We start from the raw sequence: 19765 nt of genomic DNA on the forward strand, positions 1-19765 counted from the left end.
TGCAGCATGTCACCAAAGAATGTCAGCTTTACTTCCATTTTTATATATGAGAAATTTAAGGAACTTGTCTAAAAACTACCTAATATGTGTGTGTTTTGCTGGTTTGAGGGACCGTCTAAACTATAACACGCAGCGCCACCTAGCGGACTGGGCCAACGTCTCCGTTGTGGGGTAGTGCCTGCTAATGGAGCTTCTGTCAGGTTTTACCAGGCTCTGAAACCACCTGTTTTTCATGGCGCACTCTTGATTTACTCTCCCTATCCGCCTTGTAAAGAGTGTGGATCACCACAGTCTCTCTGCTACAGGATCCCCTCTGGGTAAGGCACAGTAGAGCACCGCGTGCTTGAAAGCCACTGACCAAAGAATGATGAATGGGGCACTCAGATGACCTCTAGGCCCCGCCTCCAGGAAGGCAGTGAGCCCAAGGGGCGCCATATTAAACACCGTAGGCGTGCCCTGTGTAGAGCTCTCAGTAAATTCATTTTTTAAGCCTTCTGCTTCTTATCCCACCCCTGTGGGGGTGTTTTGGGGCTTGGCCATGACTGCTTGGAGTATGAAGGTAGAGGGTAATCTATCAGTCATTTCCCCACAGCTGGTCGATATGGACTGGGAATCTACAGAAGGCAGGCCACGCTAAAATACTTCATAGAAAGTGTATTTTTTGCCCTTAACACACAAACCAGCCATTTATGTATCTGTGTAAAATACACACGTGCACGCACATGCTTTAGAAAGCTGTGGTGTTTCAGTTTCCAACCTTAACACATTTTTCTTCATGTAAGTAGTCCCCCAAAACTTCATAGCTATTATCCATTGATCTCATAGTCGGACACCTTTGTTGGTGAATAAAAAAGATGGATTCAAGGTCAGAACCTACAAGTCTTCCCAGACTTGCTCTGTCAGCAACTCTCTCAGGAGGAGAAAAATGGCTGCCTGTGCTTATTAGAGGAGTCCAGGCTCCACTTGGCTGGCTCAACATCTCCACACAGCTTCAGTGCACCTGGAAGCTTCAGTGCAAATGTCTAGAGAAGAGCACCTAGCCTGACCACCTGCTTGCTCCGCTTTCCCCACGTGTCTGCTTTCTCCTCTCTCCCCTCCAATCTGCTCAGAGGTATGTTTCTTCTTTCTGTTCTCACCTGTGGGCCCTAGGCCAGATGAAGAGACTAGTCCTTTGAAGTGTTCTGTGACAAAGCCTTATCTGCAAAGGTTTTCCAAACCGAATAGGATAGAGACAGTTCAAGTGTAAAAATAAATACACCTAGCCCTCACCAGTCCATGACTCCCCAGAGTCACCCATTCTCTCCTCTTTTAATTTAGAGCTTAGCCCCCACTGCGGTATCATCTCTACACTGAAAACAGGCTCCAGGACAGAAAGGGAAGGAGACGTGGCCCTGACTTCCTTGAGCTCTCAGTCAAAGCTCCACAAAGCTCAGTGTGTTTTCTTCCTAGTCAGAGACAGACCTCAGGGTCTGCCACACCTGGTCGCACACGCTAGCTGTTGCGTGACACCTGGGCAAGTCAGCTCATCTCTTTAAGCCTTACTTTTTTCTTCTTTAAAACCAGATTACAATAAATATATTGTAAAATTTAAAGACATTGAATTACAAGGGAACTAGTGTACTGTTGGCCTATAACACATGTTCAAAGTTCTCTTTCCATCCTGTTTTCTGGTTCTTCATTTTAAGCCAGAATATCCTTCTTCATTTAGTTCTAGGGAGTTAGGAAGAGACTTCTGAAGTGGAACCAGCCCAGGGGCTCTCCATTTAATAATAAATTTCGGTTGGCAGGGGATCTCACACAGGTATAAAGTTCTTTCTAATCCTAGGAATGTACATTTCTCACCAGCTTTGGAGAAAAGGCTACACAGCTAAAAAGAAATTATCATAACCCAAAATGGACTCTTATCACAATTAAATAAGGCACACGAAGGCTACCAAATTCAGAAAGAGAAAGAATCCAGAGATCTATAGCAACAAGACAAACCAACCAACACTTCCGTATCCTTCCTTTAATCCCCAAATAAATTTGAAATATAGAATATAGATTGAGAAAGCTGTAGCCAAGAGTCTGAAGTGAAAGCCAGTCCTTTGGTTGGTTATTGCTTTACTAGAGCAGAGGGAAGGTATACCTGTTGCCTGTACAGGTTCTGTGGTGCCATATGCACACGGTCAACAACCAACACCTGGTTAAGTCTTCCAACTCATCACATTAAAATAAGCTTTTGAACTTCAAGTGCCTTTCCTTTCCCAATGATCCCACCCTTTTAACTAAGAATCTTGGGTATTATCAAAAAGATGAGATTCTTCCGTCTCTTGGACAGTAGAAGCCAAAGTGCTCATTTTCCCCAAATCCATTTACTGATGTCTTGATTGAAACTCTACTGGAAGTAGATCCCTGTTACTTCTTCCCTTTCAAAACAGACAGAAAACCCGAGGAACGAGTGTGAAGAAGACCGCAACATCCCTCTGAAGATGGTGGGAATCGTCTCCACAGGGCCAATTTTGCAACCCCGTTTCTGGAAGCCAGGATTCAAGGGATTTGTCTTAGTTGTACATGGATATTTCTCTGACCTTAAGGCATGACGGCTGTCCAAACAAGGCTCTGAACAGTACCTTTCCGCTCACCGGTGACATCAAACGTGAAGGACAAAACAGGGTCCTGGTTTTCCAGAACAGTGCTCAGTAGGACCACAGTGGTTTGGCGTAGATTGGCTCTAGGACATGATGAATGAGAACCAAAAAGAGGCCTCCAAGGAAGACAGCAGTGAGGAAAGCCAGCAGGACATAGCGGCCAATGAAAAAGGAATCCACAATCTGTGGAGAGAAACATCAAAAATGAAATTACGGTCACTCCAGCCCCCTGCTTTTGCTCATCTGAAACCTTTGATGAGTGAGCCCAGACAGAGTCTGTTTGCATTTGTGACTTCCAGTAACATTCTGCTCTGAGTCTCCTCTGTAAACCATTAGGAAAGAACCTTAACTCTGTGCCAGAAACACAAGAAAAAGACAAGATTAATGAAGTACAGGGAAAAATATGGCTCAATTTAAGAGGAGGTTCACGAACACTGTGAAGACCTTGGATGAGCTCTTTTATGTTCTGAAATCAGTTATCTGTCTACGGCCATACCACCCTGAACGCGCCCGATCTCGTCTGAAATCAGTTATCTGAAAGAGTTCATGAGGAGCTTGCTTGCTTGGTCTTAGAAAAGCTCTTTTTTGTTGTTAAATTTTTTGTTATGGAGAATTTTAAACGCATATAAAAAGATGATGGTATAATAACCCCCATATATCCAAGATCAAGCCCCCAAATCATCAACCCACTGCCGATTCCAGAGGGTTCCTTTTTAAAATGGAAAGGTGATTCTTTAGAACTGTCATCACAAGAGTCCTGGACCCTACCATTCATAATCCAGCACTCCAAGGCTTAGGCTAAATGGCCATTTGCCTGAGATATTAAAATGTTGAGAGGACAGATAACGAGCCCCAAACCATCCAGCTGGCTGCCTGGCAACCGATCATACTTGAAGCCCCAAAGCTGCTGGTTTTTGCTGACAAAACCTACACTTAGAATTGGCTCTGCCCACTTGTCTACTGTCTGCTGCCAGAGCTCTACTCTCCCCAGATCCAAATGGTGGTGCTTAAATCAGGGCAGGAAAAAGCAAATTAATCTAATGGACCTAATGGAGCAGGAACATGAACCAAGTAATGGGGTGACTTCACAGCTTCCCAAAGGGAAAAGAACCGAAAATATCTGAGAAGCGATTGTGGGAGACAGAATAATGGCCCCCAAATGTCCACATCCTAACCTCCAGAAATGGTGAATATGTTAGGTTACATGGCAAAGGAGAAATAGGGTTGTCAGTGGAATTGAGGTTGCTAATGGGTGACCTTTAAAATAGGGAGATTAACCTGGATTCTCTAATCCAGGTGGGCCCAGTGTAATCACAAGGGTCCTTAAACCTGGAAGAGGGAGGCAGAAGAGAAGGTCAAAGAAAGAGAGGGAAAGATGCAAGTAGAGTCGGCGAGAGGTCACCTTGCTGGCTCTGAGGACAGAGCATAGGGGCCGCTAGCCAAAGGCAGCCTCTAGAAGCTGGGAGGACAAAGAAACAAATTCTTCCCCAGAACCTCCAGGAAGGAAGACAGCCCTGCCAACCCCTGACTCTATTCCAGGGCGACTGTGTTTCGACTCCTAACTCACAGAACTGTAAGATAATCTGTCTGTGTTGTAAGCCACGAAGTCGGTGGTGATTTGTTACAGCGGCAACAGGAAGCTAATACAATGGTGTGACACGGAGGACCTGCCAAGTCCTCGCACTGCTCTGATCACCGAGATCCCAAGATCCCAAGAAGAAAAGGGCTGCTCCAGAGATTACCCCAACAGCCAACTTACAACAAAGGTCAGTTTGATAAAACAGCTTTAACATAACTTTGACCTTGGCTCCAGTACCGAACAAGTCTCTCGCGGGCTACATGTTTGCTCGTTTGACACGTTTCACTTTTTAATTAGCCAATTAGCAGGCCTTGGGTGCCGAAGGCCCAGGTCATGTATTATTGATACAGTATCGAGCCAGGCTGCTGCAGGGGCCAGTGCTCAAACCCTGAAAATGAAAACACCAATTCTGTTGGCCTCGCTGACGGACATATTTTGCTCAAACCTCCTTCTTGTCTCCTGGGTCTGCAACTCGTAGGACAGAGGATAGAAGGACTGAATTCAAAACAGTGTGTTCTCTGTGCCCTTCTTCCAATATTCACATGCACAGCCATCCAGAGATATGGCCCTTCCTCACCCGTCCCCTCTCCGACAGGGAAACGGAGGCAGGAGTCTATTCCTGGCCCCAACACTTGGTATTTGCACCAACAGAGTGGTTTTCAAATGCTGACCAAAATCCCTGACACGTATGGAAACGATTCCTTACGTGCGTGGTATTATGTCCCATGGACTTTTCAGAACGAAATTCCTTCCTTTTGCCATGATTAGTTGTAGATAGAGTTATAAAGGTGTGCCAGTTGTAGTCAGGAAGTTGTATAATTCTGTATACTGTGGTCTACTGTCGATGCTCACCCATGAACTCTCTGTGATGGCCCCCAAAATTCTGATGAGTCCCCAACAGTGAAGGTTTTGCAGACAGACCTCAGCTTGAATCCCTGCTCTGACTCTTCCCATACGTATATGACCCTGGGCAAGTTACTTAACCTCTTATAGCCTCGGTGTCCTAACCTATAAATTGGGGATAATAATAGTACCTACTTCATACAATTTAGGGTTATCTTAGGTTTAAGTGAGATAATGCAAACAAGGTGCTTAGCAAACAACCTCACACAGAGAAATCCCTTGAAAATGTTAGATGGGGCACCTGGGTGGCTTGGTCAGTTGAGCATCCAACTCTTGATTTCGGCTCAGGTCATCTCAGAGTTGTGGGACTGAGCTCTGTAGCAGGCTCTGAGCTCAGTGGGGAGTCTGCTTCAGATTCCTTCTCTCTCCCTCTCCCTCTTCCCCTTCCCCATCTCCTTCTCCCCCAACAAAAAAAAAGTGAGTTAATGTCATCATTACCACTTTAAAAAATGCAAATGGGAAGTTGAGAGGAAAGAAACTGCTAGAAGGAGTAATGGGAGATAAGAAGTGCCCCAGGAAGGAGTGAAGCCGACAGGTGAGGTCTCCAGAAGGACTCTGAGGGAGATGGTAATTATCCCTCTAGAGAGGTGGGCGCAGGTTGATGGGGTTCCAGGAACGCAGGCCAGCTGATCCCCCAGATGGTAGTCAGTACCGCATTCAGCTGTCTCCACAACCTATGCTTTCCACAGAAATGCTCTTTCCCCACCTACCTTCTCTATGGAGAGTTGTCCCTTCAGAGCACAGGTGGAGGAATCAAACACACGGAGACGGGCGAGCACGCCGCTCAGCAGGCCGCTCAGCACGCCCAAGGCACCGCATACACTTTGGCCAGGATTTGGGTTTCTGCGCCCAAACTACCGGGATGGGGACACCTGCACTTCAGGGCCAGACCCTGTTCCTACTCTGAACTCATTTTCTCATCTCCGGCCCCCACAGTGTCAGGTGGCTCTCGAACACACTGCTTGTGCAGCTTAATGACCAGCAGGCATCGAATCAGGCAAATAACTGCCCCATGGTTTGCACGTGTGAATCACAGTGAGATTTTTGTCCCGGGTGAAAGGACAGGGGAATGTAAAACTCCCTCCAAGCTATCCCCCTCTCATGTTAACTTTACGCTTCTATCACATTTCAGCTGGCCTGTCACAGGGGGAGCAGCTCAGGGCAAGATGAAGGTGTAGATCAAGGCAGACAAGAGTTATGACTCAGGAGGCGAAATAAAGCCAGTAGTTGTACCTTTGTTTCTACCTCAGGGGCTGGGACTTCACCGGCTCGGGGGAAGAGCAGCAGAACCGACGTGACGATCAGAGCACCGAAGAACACGAAAACGACAGAGAACCTGGGGTCCAAAGACAGAATGTTACGAGCATGGTTTACAGATTCCTCTCTCTTCAGTTAGGTCTGGAGCAGCTTTTCCCTGGAGCCAATATTCTAAGTTTCAGTCTCTTAACAAGGCCCAGAGCCCTGCTGCCCACGCTGTCCGGAGAATTTAGAAATCTCTCCCCTTTAGCCCAGAGCCCTTCTTTTTGGACAGGCCCCCAACTGGATGTATTCCTGTTGATGCCTGGTAATCCCAAATTCTTAAGAATGAGAATGGGTATTTTTTATTTTGCCTCTGTGTGTTCATAATCATGAACAATCAAAGCAGCCCTTCTCTCTTCTCAACTTCTCTGTCTTTAGCTGGAAGACTTTGGCAAATTACATTGCTCGCTGCTTCATCCGGACACGGTCTGGCCACAGCACAGCTCTGAAGTGTGGGCGTGGTCTGTGTACTGAGGCCAGTGTCCTAAAGAGAGCCAGCCTAAGCCATCAGCACGTCTGCAGTGTCCCCATGCCCAAGTCAGAGCCTCAGGGACTGGACCAAGCAAGTGCCCTAAGTCGGAACAAATTCAGAAACACACATACATACACCCTCCCAAGAAGTTCAACAGGCAGCGAATGCGGATTCCCTTTTTGTCTCTTCTGTCCCACCCCATCGCCTCAACAGTGAGAGCTAGAAAACACCATTTCCTTTCTCCTCTCACCTCTGCGTCAGAGCATAAATAACGCAGTCAGTGCTTATAATAACGGGTTAAAATGCAACTCATTCAAACTGCCAGTAATTACAAAAATGATCTTCTGGATTCTAACAGTTTCACGAACATCAGCGATTTCAGTTCTAATTGCTTTTACCTTGGACTCCCAGCTGGAGAGAAGGCCTTACCTGGCTATCCCAGAGGCTCTGGATAACAGCACACACAGCAGCAGCACCAGTACCCAGAGGAGGGCCAAGAGGAACACGCCGGCCCCCACTCCTAGCACAGTGCCAGCCATCTGTGGGGGAGAAGAAGTGTGAGCGCTGCACCCCGCACACCCCCTGCGCCAGTTCTGCCTGTCTTCCTCCCTCTCCCGGTATGCGTGAGGGTGTTCAGACAAATGCAAGTACAGAAAGTCTGAACTCAGTCTGACGAACTTCTGATGACTGATGTGATGGCAGGATTAACTGGTACAGATCTTTGGGGGAAGTCCAGTCCCTTCAGAGGATTTAGAAAACTGAAATCCTGGGATGCCTGGGTGGCTCAGTCGGTTAAGCATCTGTCTTCAGCTCAGGTTGTGATCCCAGGGTCCTGGGATCAAGCCCCATATTGGGCTCCTTGCTCAGCGAGAAGCTTGCTTCTCCCTCTGCCTGCTGCTCCCCCTACTTGTGCTCCCTTGCTATCCTTCTGACAGATAAATGAATAAAATCTTAGGAAGGGAGAGAGGGAGGGAGGGAGGGAAAGAAAAGAAAAGAGAGACCCAGACAATCATAACACAGAAATGTCCCCCTATGTCGTTGAGATTTTCTTCACCAAAGGAAGCAAACTCCTAAGCCCTTGAAGAAGACAAGGACGATGAAGAAGAAAGGAGCCTCACTGTATTTGAGCATTCACGGAGTGCTAAGTATCTTACAAATACATTTCATTTACTCATGGCCGCAGGTGTCTGAAGTAGGTCTTACTATAGCCGTGTCACAGAACACGTAAGTGAGGCGTCATGCAAAGGGCTATGTATTCACAAACCAGTGGCTTACAATAGAACGGTATCCTGTCACGGTACTGGAGGCCAGAAATCTGAAATCAAGGGGCCTGCCAGGTTGGGCTGCCTCTAGAGGCTCTACAGGACAATGCTTCCAGGATATTCCAGCATCTGGAGGGCCAGGCATTGCTTGGCTTGCAGCTGCATAGTTCCAATCTCTGTTTCCATCTTTCCATGGCCTTCTCCTTTGTGTCTCTGTCACTTCCTCCTCTGTCTTTTATGAGGACACTTGTAGTGGACTTAGTGTCCACCCAAAGAATCTGGTTTGTTCTCCTCTCAAGATCCTCAGTTACGTCTGCAAAGACCCTCCTTCTCCATCAGGTCATGCTCCCAGGTTCCAGGGATTAGGATGTGGGCACGATCTTTTGAGGGGCCATCACTCAGTGGGCCACCCACTCCACTGAGTCTAGAGCATGCCTGATTTTCCACTTCAGTATCAGAGACAAATCTTAAGCAAATAAATTCCTCCTCAGTTCATGGTTTTCTTTACCGTGATGGTTTAAATACCACAAAAATTATTATCTATGAGAAGTTCTGTCATAAAGGCATTGGAAAGTTTGGAAAGGAAGCCCTGGGCATAAACTGCCAAACAAACAAACATTTATTCAGTCAACATCTATACTGTGCCACGGTCTGGGGATCACAAGGGCAGATAAGATGTATCTTCTGACAGAAGCTGCAGGCCCACTGGGGAACACTGTCATGTAAACAGCTATCCATGCCGCACTCTGATAAGGAGACAGCATACAAAGTGGGACAAAGTGGGAGCTGAGGAGAAGGGCCTCAATGAGGAGATGACTTCCCATAGGCCCATTTGGGAAAGAATCCATGTGGTAAGACGACAGGTACGGGGAGGGGTAGGCCGAGAGAGGAGTGGCAGCAGGTGGACTGGGCTCTCACTTGCTTCTCTAATCTATCTGGGGCACCCCCCTCATTAGAGCGCACGGTATTACCCCAATAACTCTAAAGTGCCAAGAGTTTCCCTACCGCTGGGTCCCTATACTTGCTGTTTCCACTGTCTGGAATTAATCCACAAGCCCCACGAACCTTCCACTATTTGTGGGACTGGCTTCTCCTCATCTGTCTGATCTCAGCTTTAAATGTGCCTTCCTCATAAAGGTCTTCTCTCATGGCTCTGGTTAAAGGAACACCCCGAACAATTACCCTCCATCACTCCTTATTTCCTTCAGGGTCCATTTCACAAACTGTAGTTCACTTTTTTAACTTACTATTTACCGGTTTACTTTCTATGTCTCCAACCAGGATAGCAAACTCCAAGAGGGCAGAGATTTTATATCTTGCTTCCCACAGTATCCCCAGTTCTTACCACAGGTATAATAAACAAGAAATATTTGTTGGATGAATAAATGAAGCAGTGCTAACAAATCCACAGAAATCGAGTGAAGGGCTGATATTTAACGTTAGCAAGAGGATTGCAATTTCTGGCCAATATGCTGGACAGCCCTAACACGGGAAGCACCTCGCACAACAGTGGACACATAGAAATGCTTCGTAAAATTACGCAAAAAGAACTCAATACACAGCAGAGCTCGGAAGCAATAACGGAAAATCCTTAAGTATCATAAATGAAAGCACATATCAGAATCTGAGTGGTGAGCAGGAGCTGAGCCCAAAGGTCTACAGGGTTACTAAAACCAGCTGCAGACCCATGGAGTGGTCCCTCCTGAACAGATGAGGTCTCAGACCTACGACACAGAGAACTGAATGAAGAACAAGGCATAAAGATAAACCCAGAAAGGGCTTAGTTGTCTTTGAAACAGGGACTAGAACATTTGCTACTGACTCTGTTGGAAGAAAGCTGGCCAAGTACCTCAGGCCGTGAGTGAAAAACAGACTAACCCAAGAGAAATCTGAATCCCAAGCCAACACCACATGCCAGTGCGGGGTTCAAATCATACTACCAAAGCGGTATGGGAATCTTGAGAAGGAAGATTTACATAAAACCAATCTCAAAGTGAGAAACTCGTGGGATCCCGGCAGAGACAACTGAAACCTCTTGGTAGGGATGCCACACAAGTCAGCGGGCAAGGCTCCCACTAGAGTGGGTATAAAATAAATTTGGGTTGGACATAAAAGGAGTGAAATGGCTCTCATAGCTATACTTGAGCAAGAATGAAAATGAACCAAGAAAGTAGGCATGAAATGTAAGGAGGGACGGTAAGAAAAATACTGGGTAATACTGATAGTAAAGACTTCTGTAATGAAAAGAAGGGCTAATTGTTTGAGGAGTTAAAAACAAAGAAGAACAATAGCAACACAATATGGATATGTCTCCTCAGGCAAGGGAACCAAAAGCAAAAATAAACTCCACCAAAATTTATTTAGGACTCCACCAAAATAAAAAGCTTTTGCACGACCCAGGAAACAATCAACAAAACAAGAAGGCAACCTAGTGAATGGGAAAAGATATTTGCAAATGGTATTTTCCATAAGGAGTTAATACCAAAAATACATAAAGAACTTCTACAACTCAACACCAAAAACCAATCTGATGAAAAAATGGGTAGAGGTTCTGAAGAAACATTTTTCCAAAGATATTCAGATGACCAACAGACGTGAAAAGATGCTCAACATCATTCATCATCAGGGAAATGCAAATCAAAATCACAATGAGATATTACACTAGTCAGAATGGCTAGACAAGAAAGAGACAAGAAAGAACAAGTGTTGGTGAGGATGTGGAGAAAAGAAACCTTCATACACTACTGGTGGAACGTAAATTGGTACAACCACTTGAAAAACAGTATGGAGGTTCCTCAAAAAATTAAAAATAGAAATATGATATGATTCAGTGATTCCATTACTGGGAATTTACCCAAAGAAAATGGGAACACTAATCTGAGCAGCCTATGTTTATTGCAGCATTATGTACACTAGCCAAGATATGGAAGCAACCTAAGTGTCCATGGATGGAGGAATGGATATAGATAAGGTAGCTAAAGAGGATTAAAAGGTACAAACTTCCAGTTACACAATAAGTCACAGAGATTCAATGTGTTGTACACCTGAAACTAATATAACACTATATGCCAATTATACTTTAATAATAAAGAAAATAAAAACAAGGAAGAGCTGAAATATTTGTCAACAGTTACGTGGAAGATGAGAAAGGCAGTTCCAAGTGAAATTATTGGTAATTATTTTGCTCTGGAAGAGATGCCAGTTAATGATCACCTGTAGGCTTTGTTAAACTAAATCTGCATGTTAAAAAACATATAGGTGAACACCAAATAACAGAAACAGGGTAAATAACTTCCACACTAATAGAGTGAAAAAAATAAAGAGGGCAGAAGGCAAGAGGGGAGAGAAACAAAGAAAAAGCAAGGAACTTAGAAAATACAACACAAGATTGTAAAATAAACCCAAATATAACAGTCATCAAAGTAAACACACATGATTATTCTCGAATATTAAAGGAGATTTTCATACTGGATGTTGTTTAAACCGGCTCTTTGCATGGAAAGAATAATGAGAGAGATACTGAAAAAAGGCAACTGATAAAGAAACTGAAAGAGCAAATACAAATAAAACAAAAACAAGGGGGGAAAGGGGAAGATGGGAGGATGTTGTCCAACAGATACAGAGTTTCAGTTTTGTAAAATGAAAAAGTTCCAGAGATCCCTTGCACAACAATGTGAATATCCTTAAGACTACTTAACCAAACATTTAACGTGGTTAAGATGGTGAATTCAAGGTATGTGTGTTTTATCACAATTTTAAAAAAGCCAAACCAAACAAAATAAAATCTGGTGAAGCAATATTAGTATCAAATAAAATAGAATGGAAAGCTTTCAAAGGTATTAAGAGCGACAGTCCCCAACAAGAAAACTGAACAAAAAAAACCCAAACAAACAAACAAACAAACAGAAAACCAACTCAGGACAAATATAAACCCAAGACAAAATTTTAAAATATGTAAAGTCAAAAGGAATCACTGCAATAAATGGACAAACCCACAAATTTAGCGGAGATTTTAATATACCTCTTTCAGAAACTTAAAGTGAATATATGAACGGCCCATAAAGATGTGAAAGGTGCTCAACTCCATTACTCATCAGGAAACTGAAATGAAAACCACCCTGCAGTACCCACCAGATACCCACCAGAATGGCCACGAAGGTATAAACTTCCAGTTATAAAATAAGTATGTCAGAGAGATTCCATATGTTGTACACCTGAAACTGTATGTCAATTACACTTCAACAATTAAAACAAAATAAGGAAGAGCGAAAACATTTATCAACAGTTACATGGAAGATGAGAAAGGGCAGTTCAAAGTTAAATTCTTGGTTATTATTTTGCTCTGGGGAAGGTAACACCACCAAGTGTTGACAAAGATATGGGGTAAATGGAACCCTGATTCCAAGAAACCAAACATCAAAAAACCTTTCATTAGGCAACTGGGGAACTCTGAACAGTATTTGCATTTTGGATGGTATTAGGGAATTATTATTTTGTTTTATATGTGATGATATTGGGGTGTCTGGGTGGCTCAGTGGGTTAAGTGGCTGACTCTTGGTTTCGGCTCTGGTCATGATCTCAGGATTATGAGATCGAGCCCCAGGTTCCGCTCTAAGCTCCACTTAGAGTCTTGCCTGTCCTTTTCCCAATGTTCCTCCCCTCACTCATGCTCATCCACATGCATTTTCTCTCTCTCCCCCCCCCCAAATGAGTAAAATCTTAAAAAAAAAAAAATGTGATGACACTGTGGCTACACTGCTAAAAGATTACAACATACATATAGACATGCACAGACATACCACCGATAATATATGTCCGGGAACTTTAGGATTATCCAGGGAAAGGTGAAGGGGGTTAACGTGAAATAGGACGGGTCACGCAATAACTGTTGAAGCTGGATCATGAGTACATGAGTGTTTGCTATACTATTTTTTATACTTTTGAATGTATTTGAAACTTTCATAGTAGAAAGATGTGTATATTTCTGGTATAAGTAGGAATAAATACAAAGAAAGATGTAAGATTTTTACAGCAAAAATTGCTAAACTTTATTCAAACGTATTAAAAATACTTTATTTATTTATTTATCTATTTATCTATCTATCTGTCTATGAGAGAGAGAGAGAGAACTCACAAGGGGGTAGGGAGATGGACAACAGACCTTGTGCTGAGTGAGGAGGTCAAGGCAGGGCTTGATCTCATGACCCTGAGATCATGACCTGAACCAAAACTGTGAGTCGGACACTCAACTGACTGAGCCTCCGAGGCACCCCCAAAGCTATTTTTCTTTAAAGGCCTGAATAGAATAACCAGAGTAGAGAAATCACCAACATTCTTGGACAGGACGGTTCAATAATAAAAGATCTCAACATCAATTCAATGCAATTCTAACCAAAATCTCAAAATAATTTTTTGTGGAGCTCATGGAACTTGAAAACGTATCCCAAATTCATATGCAAGAGCAAAAGCCCAAGAATAGTGAAAACAATTTTGAGAACTAGGATGGAGACTTGCCTTTCTTGTTACCAACTGCCGCAAGACACATTATAAAACCAAGGTAATTAAAACAGTGTGATATGGCATAAAGACACATGGATCAGTGGAATAAAACAGAGAGCCCAGGAACAGATCCATGCATTTATGAAAACTTGGTATAGGACAGAGTTGGTTCTGATTCAGCAGGTAAAGGATTTCCTGGATGGTGTTGGGACAAATGATTATCCAATCAGAAAGCAGTCATCCTCGACCTCTACTTTATGTCATATACAAGCCAATTTTAAATGGAAAGTAATTCATAATAAAACAGCATATGTTTAAATATACAAATGTTCAGGCTGACTACACCAGAATATATAATGAAGTACAGCAGTCAGATGCTTGCACCTAAACTTAGAATCCTCATGAGCGCAAAGCTACAAATGCGGGCCCATGCAGGTGTGCTGTGTGGCAACTCAAATACCACGAGCTGGGCTGCCTTCAGCTCTGTGATTTTCTCAAGTGATGAACAACTCTTGTGAAAGTTCCAAAACACAAGTAAGTATAATTTCCCCTTGATTTACATTTGAGTTGCATTCCTGGAAATTCTACTATGTCACACTCTGCCAAAGAATACATTATGTTTATATGAAAAATGGAGTTAGGTTCTAGGCTGAGATTGGAAATGAGGATCCTGTGGGACACTTGAAAATGATGCAGGACAATTCTTTGCGGCAATCTAGCATCCCCAGCCCTGCTCTGTAAACCCCAGTAGTGTCTCTAAATCACAACAATAACCAAATGTGCTCTCACAAATTCCAAAATGACCTACAGGGCGGTACCATCCCCTTGGAGAACCAACACTCCAGAAAAACTCTTGCATAAAGAGACATGTACAAGGATGTTCACTGCAGTATTTTTTTTTTTCAAAAGAGCAAAACATCTGGAAAAAACCAAAAGGTCTATCAATAAGGGAATGGACACAATATTATATACTCATCATGAACACTTAAAATGAACTTGGCTATCTGTATTGATATGAATGTTATCTCCAAAACAATGTTGAGTGATAAAAGCAAATTACAAAATGAAGCCCACAGTGTGATACCACTTGTATTTTCAAAATTAAGAAAGTAATAAAAGTAACCGATTGTGCCACTCAGTGGCGCAAATAAGCATCTGATTCTTGGTTTCAGCTCACATTGTCATCTCGGTCCTGAGATCGAGTTCTTCGTAGGGCTCTTGCTCAGTAGTCTCTGCTCAGTGTGGAGTCTGCCTAAGTTTCTCTTTCTCCCTCCCTCTGCCTCCCTCCCCGCCCTGTACTCTCTCACACAAGCTCTCTCTCTCTCAAAAAAATAAATAAATCTTTAAAAAGTGACATATTGTTTACAAAATGCATATATATTGTACAAATATAAACACATGGGCATGGGGCGCCTGGGTGGCTCAGTGGGTTAAAGCCTCTGCCTTCAGCTCAGGTCATGGTCTCAGGGTTGTGGGATCGAGCCCTGCATAGGGCTCTCTGCTCAGCAGGGAGCCTGCTTCCTCCTCTCTGCCTGCCTCTCTGCTTACTTGTGATCTCTGTCTGTCAAATAAAATCTTTTTTTTTTTTAAAGATTTTATTTATTTATTTGACAGACAGAGATCACAAGTAGGCAGAGAGGCAGGCAGAGAGAGAGAGAGGGAAGCAGGCTCCCTGCTGAGCAGAGAGCCCGATGCGGGACTCGATCCCAGGACCCTGAGATCATGACCTGAGCCGAAGGCAGCGGCTTAACCCACTGAGCCACCCAGGCGCCCCTGTCAAATAAAATCTTTAAAAAAAAAAAAAAAGAATACATGGGCATGAATGATGCACAACAATTTCCAAAGGAAAGCAAATGGGGCCAGAAAAGAGAACAGAAGGATCTTAATTCAATCAGTGATGTTTTGTTTCTTTAAAAGAAAAAACTTGAGCAGATGTGCCAAAATGTTCATGTTTGTTTAAGCTAGTTAGTAGGGCATAGGTATCTGTTATACTAGCCAGTATAATAGTCTCGATTTATGAAATTCTTCAGAGAATTCTTAATTTTTAAAGAGGTAGCTGGAGGCTCAGTGCATATGAATTGAGATCAGAGACCAGATTGGGGACCAATAGGGGACTCTCTGGATAAGGGATGATGAGGGTCTGGCCTTCAGTCTTAGCTGTGGAAATGGAAAGGAGTCAAGGGAAAAGGTATTAGAGATGACTCAGGTTTCCTGCTTGGTTGACTGTGCTGATGGCACTATCCTAACAAGATAACTAGTCAAGTTTAATTGCCGATGCTTGGGATAAACTATAGAAATAACTTGTAAAACTTGGACCAACTCTAACACCTAGAATACAAGGCAAGTGGTGGTCGAAGTTGGTACCATTAGAAACAAGGACCTTCAATCCCCCATGGAATATTAAAGGTTTATGAGACACTGGGAATCCATATGTGGCATGGCTTTAAAGTAATGAGACAACTATCCCCAAGCTCTTCTAAGAATGTGGTTCATCACTTTATAAACAAACTGTGTACATTTTCTGGCTAAGCATGGAAAGGGAAGCCTGGATATAGTATAGAGTGCTGCTGTGGGAAAGATGTGAATATCTGGTCATTTTATCTTGTTAATTCTGTGTGGGAATAATACTAATGATTATTTCTCATAGTGGAATAGCTAAATTATTGAGTAAATATGATTAAAAAATTAAAACAATGGTGTTTTGGATACATGTCCAGGACTTTTCCAAACCTTCTTTGAGAACAGATGGTTTAGCCAACTTGCTTTCCAGAGTAAGTCCACTTAAGTCTGTGGCATTTAAAGCAGGTGGACTAGAGTCAGAATAAAGAAATGTCTCCATTTGAACACCCTGTTTAGTAGCTGACAACCAGAGCAACCCCAGGGCCAATTTCCCCCCTTTGTGCTCCTACTGTGAGGTCTTTCTTTGGGAAGAGATCGTCCCAAACTTTTAGAGGTCTGTATAGTGCACTGCTCACTCATTTATTGTTAGTTCTACATACCGTTTCTCACAGCTCTCAGAGAAAACTGAGAGAGGCATACATTCATGCATACAGCCCAGTCGATTAAAAATACACGGCTCGCCATGGCTGTCCATCATGCGTGAGTATACTAATGGCCATTAGGAGATGACTTACAGTCGGGTACAAATGTGGATTCCGTGGAGGGTAAGTTGGTCCTAGTGGGGCTGGTGGTGGGAGCTAGATATCTAACCCATTCCTACATTTTCAGACTCAAGACCTTGAAGGCAACAGAAAACAGAGATTACAGGAAGGAATGGCCCTTCTTCAGGATTTCTTTCCACTTTCCTTTATAACCATTCCAAACCTTCAAATATAATGGGGAGGGGGGGGGCGGATATCGCACATACATTTTTCTACAGTGAACATTTCACTACGGTTTGAATTTTAATGTACTAGGATAATGCTTCTACCTTTGTAATTAAGTAAAATGCAAGCCTGGGAGAAATCAATTGTGGAGCTACGTAAATGCCATCGATGTGGCCTCAGGTCCTAACGCACTGCGAAAAAACGGGATCCAGTGGATCCAGACCCGTCCTTCCACCCACTTTCCCGGGCCGCGTGCGGGCCGTCTGGAAGCTACCTCCCCAGGCGCTCCCCGGACAGCAGCACTCCAGCGCTGGAGTCAGCACCCCGGAACGCGGGCTCTAGCGTCTCTCCCCAGCCCTGCGGCTGGTTCAAACTGGCGGCAGGAAAACGTCGCCCCCGGGTCTCATCAGAATGTTCGCCGGGCTACCTCGCAGTAACTGGAGAGACTACGGTCTCGGTCATAGGTATTTGAATCAGACACTGACATTCACTTTCTTAGGAGCACGACAAAGAAAGCATCCCTTCTTTCTCAGCCCCAATTAAGTGTTTATTAGCCGCCGGGCCTTGGGAGCAGGTCGGCGGTAAGGGTGGTCTGAGAGTCTGCGCAGAGCCATCCGCCCGCGGCATCTTCTAGCCTCCTCAGCCCCAACCTCCGCCATTCTCCCTTTGCGGCAGCACCCCACGCCCCCACAACTTTCCTCGTCTCCCCCTCACCTGGCCCTCCCTCTCCCGGGTCCCCTACTCACACCTCACTGTCCGGCCCGTTCCAGCCCACAGGGGCTTCGGTCTACTTGTGACGAATCACAAGTGGGCTTTCATCCACGTGATTCCAGATTCGCTAATCAGCGCCGCTCTTTCAATGCCTAGCTTCCTTCTCATTTGCTTACAACAGCAGCGCCTCCAGGCAACGCTAACCGTGGTGGGTGGGCACGTCGCACTCCGTTACGCCTTCCGATTGGTGGGTGCTATTGGACCCGAGACCGGCCTCAAGTTCGATTGGATCGAGGCAGTCCTGGCTCCGCCTCCCGTCCCACCCTGTTGTCAATCACACCATCTCTTAGGTAACCCACGGAACCATTGGTCAGTCTAGCGTGGGGGCGGGTTGTTAGGCGTTCTCCCGGCCTCCCTCGCTGTTACTATGGAGACTACAGCGAGGTTGTGAAGCGGAAGAAGGCAACACCTTCGCCTAGTCTAGAAGTCCGAGATTTGTACAGCGGTTTAGACGTTAATGTCTGTTTCGGAGTCTGATGGACATCTCAGTCCCCGACCCACTGGTTTGGGTGGGTGGTGGGACTCCAGGGGCAAGTCAGGTTAGGCCTCGGAGAGGTGAGGTCAGGCTCTGACATTGAGGGTTCCTAAAACCTCCCACCCCATCCCACCCCATCCCACCCCCGGACGGAACCGAGTCCGAAGCACAAGTTGTATGTACCAGCGTCAGATTTTCGTTTATCCCTGCCTCGCCTTATTTTATTTGGAGCTGTTCTTCCGTTAGCCTTAGGAAGTAGACTGTGGCAAGAATGATTCTTCTCATGGGACAGACTGAAGAAGCGAGGCAAGGGTCCGTCAAATAAATCAGTAGCCACACCTCCAGGCAGCTGGAACTGTCCATGCCTTAGCCGACTGCTCTTACCTAACTGCAAACTAAAGCTCGCCGTGATTTTGTTCCAAAGCTTTGTATGGCCCGTTAGACCAAAATATCCATAAATCAGGCCAACCAATGGAAATAGGACAGAGGATGCACGCTCCACGGCTGAATCAGGAAGGGAAAACAGACAACACTCAAAATAAACAATACCAAATTTGAGAACTGCAGTACTTGCATCTTTGACCTTAGACAACATTCTGAAACATCATGAAGCAAACTATTCAGTCCTGAAACACTAAAACTCTGATTTAGGGAATTCAGCTCCTGCGTCATAGCTTTATGGGTAAAATGGAAGAAGATGGTTGAATTCCATTAAATGTAAGTCTCAAATTTACTTTTAAGGTTTCATTTGCAGTCATATGTCCTAACAAACTACTTCTTATTTGTTTAACAACTGAACCACTTGGGCCAATGCAGAGCTCTGATGTTAAGAAAGCCATTATTTTGATTAATTCATTTCATTGGAATCGAGTGTTAACTGTGACTAAGCACTGGTAGAGACTATAAGGATACAGAAAATACTGTGTGATTCCTGTGAATACTTAGTAGGCTGTGGTTTGTTACTGCCAACAGCATATGAAACCATTAGGAAATACGTTAAGGCAAGATATAATATGAGCTAAACTTAATTGCCCTCCATAATAATAATAATAATACTTCATATTTCCAGAGCATTTTGTAGTTTTCAGGGCACTTCTTCACCCATATTCTTTGGGGAAAATAGTTTTTTGGCTGGATTTAATTGGGGGTCTTTGTGGTATAGTTAGCATGAATGCTGGGACCTGGCATGTGGGTAGGAATGGAAAAGGTAGAACAGAGGTAGAAGGGAATCTAGGGTGAGAAAACAGTTTGAACAAAGAGAATGAGACATGAATGAGCATTGAGTATCTGGGGAATAATGTGGAGACTGGTCTAAGCCAGAGTGGAGACAAATAATGGAAAATAACACCATTTAGACCAACTGGTTAGAACCAGTTCTGATTTCTTAATGTTTTGGGGAGAAAGTGTTCAGAAGTTCAAGACTGGGAAAGTTAACCTTCTTATACTTCAAATGATCAATCTGACTTCAGTTAAATTATAAATTAAGAATAAGGCATGACTGAGAAGGCACTCTGAACCTCTTACATCTTTCCAGATGGATATAATATTT

General features: G+C 44.1%; 1 protein-coding gene across 2 annotated transcripts in view; it reads right to left on the minus strand.

Moving 5' to 3' along the window:
• The window catches only part of TMEM218 (transmembrane protein 218), a 24865-nt gene extending 7020 nt beyond the window's left edge, over positions 1 to 17845 (minus strand). The window contains exons 1-4 of one of the 2 annotated variants that reach the window (XR_009356512.1): positions 17717 to 17845; positions 7313 to 7422; positions 6346 to 6448; positions 2613 to 2813 (exon numbers count right to left, since the gene is read on the minus strand). Coding sequence is in view for 1 of the 2 variants with exons in the window: in XM_059183930.1 (XP_059039913.1) it covers positions 2679 to 2813; positions 6346 to 6448; positions 7313 to 7422 (348 nt within the window). In the remaining variant the exon portion in view is untranslated. Of the gene's footprint in view, positions 1 to 639; positions 2814 to 6345; positions 6449 to 7312; positions 7423 to 17716 lie in introns of those variants that run through there. The other variant, XM_059183930.1, reaches the window with a different exon arrangement.
• Positions 17846 to 19765: the final 1920 nt, after the last annotated feature.

This window comes from Mustela lutreola, chromosome 1 (genome assembly GCF_030435805.1).
Source record: "Mustela lutreola isolate mMusLut2 chromosome 1, mMusLut2.pri, whole genome shotgun sequence".
Lineage (NCBI taxonomy): Eukaryota > Metazoa > Chordata > Mammalia > Carnivora > Mustelidae > Mustela > Mustela lutreola.